Source organism: Quercus suber, unplaced genomic scaffold, assembly GCF_002906115.3.
Source record: "Quercus suber isolate HL8 unplaced genomic scaffold, Cork oak 2.0 scaffold_543, whole genome shotgun sequence".
NCBI classification, from domain to species: Eukaryota; Viridiplantae; Streptophyta; class Magnoliopsida; order Fagales; family Fagaceae; genus Quercus; species Quercus suber.
In genome coordinates this window covers 323,705-338,153 of record NW_027069991.1, presented here as the reverse complement: position 1 = coordinate 338,153, position 14,449 = coordinate 323,705, and the positions used below count along the sequence as shown (strand labels likewise).

Genomic DNA, 14,449 nt, shown 5'->3' with positions numbered 1-14,449 from the left:
TTTCTTAAATCATCCGACGTTGGTAATTATTCACAAACTGCAATACAAGCAAAGGATATTACTTTTTGGAGACTTTAAAACTCCAAATAGTGCTTATGAAAGGATGGCATAACAAGCAGCAACTTTAAATTGACAATTCCTTTTCATCTTTCAACACATGATGTCCTCTTTTTCACCAAAACTCACCTAATTCTAGTTCCCAAGGGCCAAGATTGTGTTGTTCAAGTTTTTTTTTATAAAAATGATCTAATAATGCATAATTAGATTCACAAAATATAGATACAAATTTCAAATTTAAAAAGAAAAATAATCTAATAAGACATATAATAAAATTGTATAAAATAGACATGACCAAAAATAAAACCATACATCATAAAGGTATTACATGTTCTTATAATGTAAAATGTACTAAAATTAAATATATATGTTTTCATTTGTTTAATAAATTATTTAAAAAAAAATAATTACAACATACTACTAATTTCGCAACTTAAATTCTTTCCCTCATAAAGCCCTAAACATTTTATATGCAAGGAGGTGCTAATTAGTTATAAGACCTTTGACTCATTTGTTTAATAAACTAAATTCGCACTTTTTTATTTTTTATATAAATATAATGGGATTAATCTGAAGACAAATTTCAAAACCCAAAAAAAAAATAAAAAAAAAAACTTAAGAAAAGGTGATGCTATAGAGTCTAGACAATTATCTCAAAAAGAACATCAAAATGATAGCACGTGTCAAACACGTGCCCAATCTTCAACCAAAAAAAAAAAAGGTACATCTCTGTTGCATTTGCTATTTGGATCTGATTTGAGGTATTTGGTGAGATCTGTTCCCAGTTTACTCACTTTCACAATTCCCTTTCTGTTTTTCATTTTCCTTCACACATTCATTTCATTTCCCCTATATTTCAAACTCACAAACACAAGAAACTTACCAAAATAGAAATAAAAATAAAAATTCAAACTTCAAAAGAAAATCGCCTTGAAACCAAAAAAAAGCAAAGCAAAGAAATGACTGCGATCGCAGTGAACCAGTTCGCTCAGTCCATCACTTGCCATGCTTGGGGCCCCGACGACTCTAGTACTCTTCTATTACTTTTCCTATTTTTTTCTTTCTTACTCTGTTTGTTTCCTGAGAATTTTTTTTTTTTTTTTTTTTAAAGTAGGAAAATCGTTACTCGGCTCATGGATCAGGTTAATTTTGTAGTTGGGGGAAAAGTGTTAGTGTTTTAGAGTCAATGATTTTGTTTTTATTTGAGCATTTTGTTTTTGGGCCCTGATTAGCTGATAGTGGTTGATGATTGAGTCGTTTTTGGCTTGAAAATTTGATGGAATATTATGTGATTTTGAATTTAGGCAGTGATCTGTTGGAAGGGTTTTGTGAAGTTTGCAGAGAACTGTATTGTTTATTTGATTGATCTAGTTATTGGTGTTGAACAACATTATAATCTGAGCTTTTAGATCTAAAAGGGGATGATTTGGGGTATCTTGGCATTGCATGTATAAATTTTGTGAATAGGGGGTTTTTGATTGTATTGTTGTTGTAGTAATTTTCTTTTGCATAAAGTGGGACAGTAAATGATGGATATTGTGGTTGGTTAATTCTGAATTGTAAACAAATGGAATGGTGTTGAAACAAACCCTTGCTCAATGTGTTAGGATTGTTTAAAGTGATCAATCTCTTTTCGTTTTGCGTACTTCATGTGAGCAAGCTAAAAGAAGGTATTTGCTACTTGCGGTGGCATCTTTTGACCCCAAAAATTTATTATGCAGTCCCTTTGTGTAGTTTATTTACCATATTGACTGCAATGAGATGGTGGTTCTAGAAGAAATGTTAGATTTTCTACCATCTAGTTTGATGAACAATTCTGCCCACATAGGATTGTAATTTTTGTATATACCAACAAAGAAAAAGAGGTGTTTCTTTAGATGTAAAGTTTCTAATTCTTTGTATAATAAAAAATTACTTATTTTTTCTCTTAATTTTGAGTACTACATTATCAGGTTGGCTTTACTATTACTTTAGTGGAAGGGCCTTGGATAGTGCGGAGGAATTTAGATACTTTGCATGAATTTTATTTTTTGTTCCATTTTATTTTCATTGCTTATGTTTGATGAATACTCTGTATTTTTTTTTTTTTTAAATATATTCTGTTTAGTGCTTCTTTGTCAATACTTAGTACCAGGGCCTCCATCAAATGACTTTCTTAAGAGTATTATCCATTAGTTTGAATCACTCTTTTTTTTCCCCCATGAAGTGTTGTAATATATTTTAATTTCCTTTGTAGTGGTTGCATTCTGTCCCAACAATAATGAGGTTCATATCTATAGATTATCACAAGACAAGTGGGAAAAGGTGCATGTTCTTGAAAAGGTACTCTTCAGAATCTTTCACTCAATGGAGAAGACGGTTCAAGTCTTATGTTCTACCATTGTTTCTCTTATGAATGAGTAGAAGATATTTTGATTTGTCAATTGGGGTGGGTTTAAATGTCATTTTGGAACATGTACATTTAGGGCCTGTTTGGATACTGCTTATTACTGAAAACTGAAAACACTATAGCAAAATAATTTTTAAATGTGTGAATAATTCCGTGGGATCCAGTTTTAACTTAAAATTTGCTGAATTTCGTACTTGTGGGTCCCGTGAACAGTGCACGAGACCAACAAAAAAAGGCCAAATGCACTAAACTTTCAGTTTTCAGTAACATCCAAACTCACACTTAAATTAAGAAATGTAGAATTATTTTTCTTTGGAAAGGAAAATTTGAGTATTTTGGCACTAGGGAGGATTTATCAAGCTGTTTGATGAGCTACCCACTGACACTTGGCTAATTGATATCACATCAAGAAGTCCAACTCTAGAAGCATAGATGTAAATTACATGATCGTTGCTTTGTATATGTTATGATAATGCCTATAAAAAAATGTTGTTATAACAACAAATTTGATACCAGTTTTTTGAAATTTGGACTAGAAAAAGTGCATTCAAACAAATAGGAAATTAAAATATGCATAGATGATAAATTTTTAACATGATTTGGCCAATTCCATCCCTACATATACAGGCAATGCCAACCAAAATCTATAATCAATTTGATGGATTACGACCATTTTCATCCAATCCTCACAAACAAACTAGCATACTCTTACAAAAACAACTCACAAATACAAGCACACTCAAGACATCTCACAAGCACAAACTAACCAAACTCTTAGTTTACCCGAAACATGCACTCAATACTAACTCACGCGCTTAACACTCTCACAAGCCTAAAACCTAGGAATCATCGACCGAGGTACAGGTATGGGTTCAACACAGCGACATGAGCAGTTTTTGAAAAATTATAGCATAACACGGCAGGCATGACCCCAGTACAACATGGGCACGGCACCCCAAATGAAGTGTTTGTGCTTCCTAGCCTAAAACCCCAATACATCCCAAACAAGATGATCATTGTTCTCACCCCACTTGGGTTTTGCCTAAACAAGTGGTCGAGTTGCTACCTGAAGCAAGCATCTCCTTCATCTCAAGATTAACTTTGGGCTTTGATACCAATTTGATGTGATGAAAAAAGCTCTGATATTGGTTTGTTGAAATTAAGTGCATTCACTCATGGCCAAGGTTGGTGTTCATTTTTCTTGGATGCACCACTCTGCTGATGAAGAAACAAGGTCTTCACCTTGCCTGGGATTATTTTGGAGAGATCTTAACTAGAGCTATAATACCCAATTGATTGTTTTTTTTTTTCCTTTACTTGTATTGAAATTGTTCTCATTGACCCCTTGCCCCGCTCTTCTCTTTGATTGATAAAATCTTTGCTATTTATTGGAACATGTGTACATGCTTGTGTAATGAGATGCAGAATTTATGACATACAAGTAATTTTAAAAATATATATTAAAAAAAAAAAAACTTATGACATACAAGTTATATCAGTATTAATAAATCTTTTTGTTGTCAGGTTTTCATCATTTATACTTAATTTTGATGAAGACATTGTGTCAATAACGTCTCAACAATTTTCCATTTTGTCCTGAAACAGCATGACCAAATTGTTTCTGGGATAGACTGGAGCCCAAGGTCCAACAGAATTGTAACTGCATCTCATGATCGGAATTCGTGAGTACCTATGTGGTTTTAGATTTTTGTTTTTCATTTGCTTTTTCTGTGCAAGATATCTAGAGTGAAGAAGTTTTTGCATCTCTCTGTCTCTCTTGCACACACACATTTTTCACGTTACCTCTCAATTAATTATTTCTTTGATTCTGTTTCCTAATCTTTGGTGTTTCTAGATATGTGTGGAACCTAGAAGGATCAGAATGGGTACCAACCCTTGTTATACTCAGGCTAAACCGTGCTGCACTTTGTGTTCAATGGAGTCCAAAAGGTACTGGTCTTTTAATCCTTTTATATTTTTTTTGATAGGCAACTAAAACTTTATTAAAACCTCTCCCCTGGTACACAGGCAGTGTACTAAGGGAACAAAATAACTAAGCAAAACTACATAAATCTAAGAAATCCAAAAGGGAAGGAATAGAAAGATGGCCCTAGCAGTCATCCAATCAAACAAATAAAACAAGAAGAACTGTTTCAACTCAAGGATGGAACGTTCCTCCCCCTCAAAAGTTCAGTGGTTTGTTCTCCAAATAGTCCACATGATACACAATGGATAGCCCTTCAAATAAATGCTGTTTGATGCCAACTGACACCCCCATTCCAACAAGCTAGCAACTCCACCACTTGTTTAGGCATAACCCAAGAAACACTAAACATGCTAAACACAAGTTTCCATAGACTATATGCATAAGAACAGTGAAGGAGTAGGTGATCCACTGATTCCCAACTATTCTTACATGAAATTTCTCAAGAAATCAGTGCAATGGAAGATCGACTTAAACTCTGTAAGATGTGTTTTTTTTATAAGAAAAAAATGAAGGTATAACGACACGTATATTCCTCTTCCTCAGATTGTCCAATGTAAGGATCTTTCCCTTAGCGGCTGTCCAAGTGAAAAAACCTACCTTAGAAGGAGCCTTCACCTTCCAAATACTTTATCCAATGTAATCCTTTTATATTACTGAAAAGACTATCATGTTAAGTGCAGCCAGTAGTTATACATTTTTTGTCTATTAACTTTCTCATACCATCAGGTCATGTGCATAAATATCAAATGCATGAAACCATAGAGGGAGATGCCAAGACCCAGGATAATAAAATTGATGGGTCTCATGAGCTTTGAAGTTATGAAGTTGATTTTTTGTTTGCCAGATATTGGATTTATAATTTTCTTAGTCTAACTTTTAGAGGGTTAATATAATTTTTTTATGGGGTATAAGTGTAATATTAATATCTTTTGAGAAGTTTATTCTAAAATCATTGACGTACATGAGTATTAAGGCTTAAGTTGGAAACTTATCATTTTTAACTTAATAAACTCAAGGATGGAAGGCTGAGGATACATATGATTTGTAAACACAATTGACATACTATTGAAGAAGTCATGGTTGACTAATGACAGAATATTTTTACCACATAAAAAAGGGTAATGTACAAGACCGAACCTATTTCCCAATGGAGGTAATGGTTTATTAAAGAGAAGGGAGGGGGGGAGGTCATGTATAGGTGCGAACATATTCCCTCATGGAAGTCTCAGTTTAACAAGAAAAATAATAGAATATATAGCAAGAGGTTAGCATATGTTAACATCTGGATGTTCCCTGCACTCAGACATATGTATCAAGGTTCATGTGTTATTGCTTGATGCCAAAGGATGTGTAATAACATATTGTTTTGGTTTATTGCCAATATTGGTTGTTATGGTTATTCTTAATTAAAAAAGTCTCATGGTTTTGCAATGAACTTGCACTTAGATGCCTAGGCTTACATGTTTCATGAAATATATATAAACAGACATGGACCTGCTGTTGGTTTATCTTGATTGAAAGAAGCAATAAGAAACTGTGTGTCGTACCTTTGTAGTCTGTCCTGATATTAAAAAGATGATTCTGTTTTTTGTTAATTATAACTTTGTCCTAGAAACTGGGTCTATAAATCTAGAACTTTCTGCACTTGACATGTCATATAAGCTTCCTGAGTTGATCTTTTTCTTTACCCGCAGAAAACAAGTTTGCTGTTGGCAGTGGGGCTAAAACTGTTTGTATATGCTACTATGAGCAAGAGAATAACTGGTAATTGTCTTTCTGTGTCCTTTTCATATACTTGCTTTCACTTTTAGTTGAGTATGTCTATTAAACAAAAAAATTGTTTGGAAATGTGAATTGCATTGATTTGCTTTTACATGAACTCCTTGCATGACTACATACTTATGTCTTTAAATATATTTACATAAAACTTGTTTTCAACACCATTCCTATGCTTATACATTATTTATTTCTTAAAGTGCTTACAACAAGAGAAACGGTGCCCCTACATAATCTATGAAATGGTAAAGCCTGTAATTATTTTCAATTATGATCATGTAGTGAAGTTGATGGTCAATTGCTAGCAAATGCCAGATTTCCCATGTTTTCCTTTGTAATTATTTCTTTGCATGAGCATGATTTCGTTTGACAGACCTCATTTTGGAAAAATTATTCATAGAGCATTTAACGTCAATTCTGGATATTGGTTTTGTGTAGAAGTGCTTACTTTGTGAAGTATTTTGCATGTAATGGTTGATGGATAATGTTAACTTGGGTTAAAGCAGTTTAAATGATTGATCATTTTATGTCTCTTAAGTTGCTCATGGCTAATATGTTTGTGTTATACTGTTATGCAGGTGGGTCAGTAAACTTATCAGGAAAAGACATGATTCTTCTGTGACAAGTGTTGCTTGGCATCCCAATAATGTGCGTAATTCTATCATATTTTGTATGTTTCCTTTTTTATGCTTTTAAAGTGGTTGTGTACATTTATCTTCTTAAAAATCATGGACACACGTGGCTTGCAAATCAGTGTCTACATGTATATTTTTGGATCTTTTTTATTATAAGTAAGATTTATATTTTTTGATTTTATCCAGATTAGAGTCCTGTCTTACAAACTAGAAATCTTTGCTTGTGACAAATAATTGTTGTAGGAGGAAACTCTTAAATGCTTCAAGGATGTTACCTTATGATTTTATGCACCTTGTCGGATACTTGTTTGGAGTGCGGAGAGAAGATAAAGCAAATCTCTCTTTGCTTGTGACAAATAATTGTTGTAGGAGAAAACTCTTAAATGCTTCAAGGATGTTACCTTCTGATTTTATGCACCTTGTTGGATACTTGTTTGGAGTGTGGAGAGAAGATAAAGCAAATCTCTCTTTGCTTAAAGTATTTACTGTTTCTTGCGAAGCAATTATATGGGCTCTCTTAACCTCGCTCTTTTTTGTTTGTTATTAGAAGTGGAAAGGAAGAGATATTAAGCAAAGAAACCCAAGAATTAGATGGTGGGGGTTTGAAGGAATAGAATGATCAAAGAAGGTAAGTGGGACGTAGAGGAAGATGTTGAAAAGATGTGGGATGAAATAATTAGTTGTTTTAAAAGAATGGCTAAAAATATGTGGATAACCTAAATGATGCGGGTTACTGATAAAGGAAAGTTGGTGATGAATTAGGAGGTCTAAGTAGCACTTAGATTAAAGAGAGATATATAGAAGCCTACTTAGATGTAGAGTTAATACTAATTATGGAAAGTAATAAAAGGGAAGCAATCAAGTTGGTCCAGAGGCTAGATTCTATTAAGGCTTATGATGTGTTATATAGCAACTTTTGGGGATGGGGGATGGAAGAAAGAATGTTTACATTTTTACCAAGATAGGTGAAATGAAAACGGGAGATTTGAAGAGTGCCAAGACTGTCAAGTGCATTAAAGATGAAGATCAAAGAATGTTGTTAGTAAAGGAAAAGGAGATTAAAAAGAGATAGAAGAGGTATTTCGACAAAATTTTTAATGAAAGCCATACAAGAAATTGGAGCAAACTGAATAATTCAATTGATGATAGATGCCAGATGAAGAAGTTGCTTAAAGATGGGGTGGTTCCGATTGATTAAAAGATGTAAGTGAATCACTTGAGATGGTTTGGTTATGTGTAAATAAGAACAATGAATGCATTGGTGAGGAAAAGTGATCTGATTCAAATTGAGGCCTTGAGGAACTGAAAAGAGGAAGAGAAAAACTTAAAAATAACATTAATAAAGGTAGGAAAAAAGGACATGTTAATTGAGAAAGTAACAGACAACATGATTTTGGAAAGTGGCAGAGAAGAGTACATGTGGCCAACCCTGATTAGTTTATTAAGGATCCATAGTTGACCCCATGGTTTTGGGACTAAAACTTTGTTATTGTTGTTTGCTATCGTTTATCACTATCGTATATATTTTTTTCCCCTATGTTATTTTATGCAACTGTTTCCTTTTTCTCTGTTAGTTGTTGAACATATAAATTGCAAGTTAATTGTTAGATGCTGAATAATCATTCTTTTATTATAAATGAGAAAGGTAGCTATTTACTGTATCTGAGTATTGTTTGCTTATAACTACAGATTCTTCTTGCAACAACATCCGCAGATGGGAAATGCCGAATATTTTCCACCTTCATTAAAGGCGTTGACACAAAGTAGGTCAAATATATATGCAGAGCATTGTCAGATTTTAGAATTTTGTCAATTTTGTTATGATATTTGCAATATGGTATTTATTGTTGCTAAATGAAAATGTTTCAGGGATTCAAGAACAGGCCCTTCTTCAGATTCGAAATTTGGAGAGGTTCAGGATCTATTCTTTTCCCTTGTAGTATTAGATTGTATTGTGTGTTTAATATGTTGGAAGAAAGTCATTACAGAAGTTTTTATTGTTAATTTTATATTTGTTTTTGGGTTTGATTGCGCATTTTTTTGTGCAACTGTTTGTGGACATTTTCCTGTAAAAATGAAATAATTACAAACTCTAGGAACCAAAAAGAGGTATTACTCTTTAGATTCTTCAATTGTATGTAAATCTTCTTTGTTAATATAAGATTTTATTACTTAAAATGATCTCCCAATTTATTTTTCTTTGTTACTTGGACAAACATCTAAAGTTCCTTCCACACAATTTACTCGAGAAAAACCTCTACTCTGTGTTTAATATGATGTTATCTAAATTGAAAATTAGTCCAAGGGGTAGATAAAGGGACTGAATATGTTATTTTTTTTATCATGACAAATACATTTGAGTTCCAATTAGTCTATGCTTGATAAACAATTTATCCATATTTAAATAATTGGTATTAGTGATTGTCTAAACTGAACTTGTCCAAAAAAAAAAAAAAAGATAGTCTAAACTGATCACCACCATCAATAATTGGGTTCTAATGAATTAGAGAACCTCAGGAATATTCAAGTATAAAAAATTCTGGTTTTTCATTTATTAAGCCAACAGCCTCTTAATATGGGAAAATTTAGGTTCATGCACAGATTTTTCATTAATATAAAATGAATCCTATACGTAATTTTGAGACTCCATTTTTTCAATCAGATGATGTCTCAGCTGAAAGGAAACTATTTAAATGTTTCGCTGAGGGGAGTTTGAAAACAATGAGAAGTTGACACTGTTGAAATATATTAAGGATAAAAAATTCTTGTATTATTTCTTTATTTAATGATTAAAGTTGGGTGAAGTCATACTCTGATTATCAGTTTTGCTTGATTTTTGCTCACTTTTTTTTTTTTTTAATGTAAACTCATTGCTTTGTCCATGCCAAACTCAGCTGGGTCTCAACCAGCTAAATTAGATGTTCTGGCAAATTATATTTGTACACAATATGTGAATACTCAGGCCCAGCCAACCCTTAAATCTGAAACCCTACCAGTCACTAGCAAGCCATATTTTTCTTTTCTTCCATGGTTTATATGCATTGCACACATGGTTATCTATAATATCACTTTCCTAAAACGGGTTCTAAATTAACTAGTGTATGGTATGATTTTATTCTTCTACTAATCTGTCTTTGCCCTAACATAATTTGCATTCTCTTTCTTCACTCAAACTGGTGTGGCCTTATTATTTACTCTTTCTGGTGTAACAGCAAATTGTTCAGCTTGATCTCTCATTTTCTTGGGCATTTGGTGTGAAGTGGTCACCAAGTGGCGATACCTTAGCTTATGTAGGTCAGAAATATCCTTCCTCTGCATTTTATTTATGAAAAGTTTTTGGCCTGGCTTACGTTGACTAGCAGTAGTTGAAACTTGGCTATAGGCACTCTGAATGTTTAACTGTCTTATTCATTGCATTGATCTGGTAATCAATTGACAGGAACTGCTTTCAAAGTTGATATTTGTGTCACAATTCTATAATGCTGTTTACCTTTAGCATGCTTTATCAAATTTTAACTTAATTTAAAGAATGATTTTTTTTTTTTTTTGCTCCTAGATTGCCATTACTGCCGGGATTTTTTCCTAATTTATGAGTTTCTAACTGTTCTATTTGTTATCCACTGTCTGCAATTAGCATCAGAAAAAGTTATCTGGACTTTTGAAGAGTTTGATTGAATCCATCCTTTTCTTACTGTATAACATTGGAACTGAATGAATCTGTATTTTTTTTTCTTATGACTACCATTTTTAATATTTTACAGGCCATAATTCTATGATTTACTTTGTTGATGAAATTGGTCCTTCTCCTTTGGCTCAAAATGTTGCATTCCGTGATTTGCCTCTCCGTGATGTGGGTCAGCATCCTTTCTGTTAACCTTTTTAGACTATAATAGTTTTCTTCACATAATTCCACTAACTTGAATTTCAATATGCAAATTGTGGACAAATATATGGTGTTTTTTCAGGTTCTATTTGTTTCTGAGAGAATGGTCATTGGAGTGGGATTTGATTGCAACCCTATGGTTTTTGCAGCAGACGAAAGAGGAATATGGTATGTAAAATCTTTTTAAAAACTATCCATATGTGCATCATATATGTGTGTGTGTATATATATATATATATTTGTGTGTGCGCGCATGTGCACACATATGTATAAATCACCAAGGTGGAGGGTTGTTTCAAAAGTTGAGAATGGGCCATACTTAGGTAATAAAAATCCCAAAAAAAAGTACCTAACCCTCGGCATGATTTGATTGTATGTCTCTGTTCTCTCTAGTACAACTACATAGACACTATAAAAAAACCTTCCACCAACACAGAATTATGTCTTATCTTTTCTTCAAGTAAAATAGTTAAGTGATATGTGTGCCTTTTGGATTTGTAGGAGCTTTATAAGATTCCTTGGTGAAAGGAAAACAATTTCTTCAGGATCAAAATATGGTTCACAGGTGCGTAGATGATTAATTGTATGTCATTTTAGTTGTTAATTTGAAATAGTATATGGGTAGGTAAAATCATATAAGCCTTTTCCAATTCATAACACCAGGAAATTATGAAAATTGATGAGCTCATTGAAAAATGTCAGCTGTGTGATGATGTTGAAAATTTTCAGGACACGCCAGGCTTAGGCAAGGGCTAGGTTTCATTACATTGTGGATATTAGTCCAAACCTTTTCTGCTTATTGGTCCATGATGTTTCTGTATATAAGAAAGAGTTTCATCTCTCATCAGAGAACAATTTTTTTTCATCATATGCTGAAGTCATTTGGGTTTTAGTGCCATTACAACTACTTATAATATTAACTTTGGGTTTCAAAATAACTGTTAAATATGACCCATAATTTATAAACTATGAACTCTATATATATAATATGCGGTTTTACAAGAGAAGCAACAAAGGATGTTGAGAGTTCAGTCATTTCAACCACTTGAAAAGAGTAATAGAAAAATGGAAAACAATTAATGCTCTTGCATTCAGTACTGCTGATCTAAAAGACTTTAAAAGATGATATATTCTGAGTTTAAAACTTGAGAAGGCTTGGATATGCTTCTTTGTCCTGCTACAAATTTAGTTATTTGTTTTTTTTCTCTGTTAGGTGGTGTTAGAGAAATAGGAAGATATATTATGATTGTACCTTGTATTGTATGGGTGGTACTCTTCTAGAAAGGGTTAGGAAATTTCTAGGAAGCTTCTTAGGGCTGAGTTGTCCCTGCATGCTTTCCCATTCAAGAATATTCCTGTCCTATGGAGGAGAGAGGGGTGGATGGTGTACAAAAGTTGGTAGAGGGATGCATGGGTGTGGGTTGTGGTGGAGTATCAGAGAGGAAGCATGTTGCTTTTGAGATTGGAGAGGGCAATCGAGTAAGGCTTTGGTATGATCTTTGGAGTGGACACCTTCCTCTGAAGGATCTATATCCTGGCTTGTTTGAGTGCTCAGCGGATAGGGAAGTTTTAGTCTCAGATGTGTTGGATCCTCAAGTGTACGGGATGGTTAGGAGTTGGAGTCTGTGTTTCCACAGAGACTTTCATGATTGGGAGATGGAGGCAGTTTTTCTATTCTTGATCATATCTATTCCCAGATGCTTAGGGGAGGGGGTGATAGGAGAACATGGCAATTGAATAGGGGTGGGAGTTTTGATGTTTGATCTTCCTATACTTGTGGCATCAATGCTTATTCTTTGCCCTAGAAGAGTATTTGGTGTATTATGGCCCCAAAGAGCCAAAAGGATGTCTTTCTTTTTGTGGTCAGCAGTTTGGGGTAAGATTCTTATTATTGATAACCTTATTAAGAGGGGTTATCACAAGTGAATTGGTGTGGTATGTGTTGGTATGATGTGGACGTTGGACCATCTTTTGCTCCATTGCGAGGTGGCCTATGCTTTGTGGAGCAAACTGTTTGGGATTTAGTGGGAAAAAATTCTCAGATGTATGGAATCTAGTGTCAGCATGCTTGATGTGGATAGTATGGGAGGGAGGAATGGAATAGTCATATGTTTGAAGACATTGAGAGACCTCTTGATCAATTGAAATCCTTGTTGATAAGTACTTTCCAAGTGGTCTCAGACGTGGTTTTAGGTTTAACACGTTGTACTTAAAATTCAAACACTCTTTTAGATCTTCTATATAATCTTGTAATTTTTTAAGATGCTCTGTTCATCATCATGAATGTGAAGTAATTTTCATTTTCAATAAAACTTTTTTTTAATAAAAAAAAAAAAACCCTAAAAAGAATTGTATAAAGAAAAAATAAATAAATAAATAAAGAAGAAAAGAAAAAGGATTTGAACCTAAGACCCCACACAAACCCCCCTCCCCCCAAGCCTTAGAAATTGAGATAAAGGGCAAGTGGCTAATGCACTTGGTCAGTTGGGTATATGGATAGCCAACAATTCCAGGTGTTACATATTCTCACCCAAACTCCTATTTTAAAAGTTTGTTCTTTCAATCTCTGATAGCATGATGAAAGCTAATAGGAAATGTGGAGCTAATTGTGGAGCGTTAAAAGATAGTTATCGGACGGAGTTGCACTATTATATATCTATTTAAAAATATATTGGGTTAATATAAGTCGTATATTTTTCTATTTTGAATTTTCATTTCCTTTTAGGCTTCCCTAGGAGAGTTTCTGATTTCTATCTTTATTTACCAGTTTTCTGAAGCATTTGGGAAACTATATGGGCAATCAAAGCATGGATTGAGCAATGATGCTGTTGAACCTTCAAGATCACGTGGAGGCATTCATGATAACTGCATAAAGTACTAAGTTACTTCATAACTATTTTGTTGCTCCAAAAGTTTTTCTGGTTCCCTCGCTCTCTCTTTTTATATATATAGTCACACTTCATTTTGAATATTGTGTATCCATCCCATATCTTATTTAGAGGTAGGTCCCCTAGTAATTAATAAGGTGGGGTGGATAAACAATAAGCAAGTGGAATTGGGGCAACTGTTTCCCTTATTAATTATAATGAAGTTGAATGCATGGTAACATTTTTTGGAAACTGTAGTTGTATTCTGCCACTTAGACAGTCAGGGATCTCCACGGTAATGCGCTTCAGCACTTCAGGTTAGTGAAAGGAAAAGAAAATCTTTACCAAATTCTTATTTAATTATTTGTGAACCACATTGCCAATTTTAGAAAGGCCTCCTTGCATTAATTATAATCCCTCACTGTCACAGGATTGGATGGAAAAGTGGTTATATGGGATTTGGAGAACCAAGCAGATCTATCCGAATATTTATAAACATTGTTCCAGGGAAGTTTATCATCCTCTTACACTGTAAAGAATCTCTCCTAACAATATTGGACTTCTTAAAGTTCTTTGTAATATTAAATTGGTTGTGACCAACTGGTGATAATTCAACAGATAATCTAGCATAAGTCTTTTACAAGTCCAAGTGATATTGGTTTTGTACTTAATGTTTGTGCAGTACATGTAATGTATGTGCTCTAAATTTGAAAAAGAACAGAAAATGTAATGTATGAGCTCTCTACAACTTTTGTTCATTGTATTTGGTTGAGTGGTTGGAAAAGAGAAGATTTTTTTATTTAGTTTTGTGGCTAAACAAGTTCAGTTTAGCATTGCTCTACACAGTCCAAACTC

At 33.6% G+C, this 14,449-nt stretch overlaps 1 protein-coding gene across 1 annotated transcript; it reads left to right on the top strand.

Annotated features, from left to right (window-relative positions):
* Positions 1-798: 798 nt before the first annotated feature.
* Positions 799-14,397, top strand: LOC112017904 (actin-related protein 2/3 complex subunit 1A). Its single transcript, XM_065764159.1, has 15 exons — positions 799-1,086; positions 2,294-2,379; positions 4,052-4,128; positions 4,302-4,396; positions 6,128-6,197; positions 6,788-6,857; positions 8,534-8,607; positions 8,714-8,756; positions 10,057-10,138; positions 10,606-10,694; positions 10,810-10,895; positions 11,229-11,292; positions 13,495-13,601; positions 13,853-13,911; positions 14,025-14,397. The coding sequence occupies exons 1-15, from the start codon at positions 1,017-1,019 to the stop codon at positions 14,087-14,089; spliced, it is 1,137 nt and encodes a 378-aa protein (XP_065620231.1). The 5' UTR covers positions 799-1,016; the 3' UTR covers positions 14,090-14,397.
* Positions 14,398-14,449: the final 52 nt, after the last annotated feature.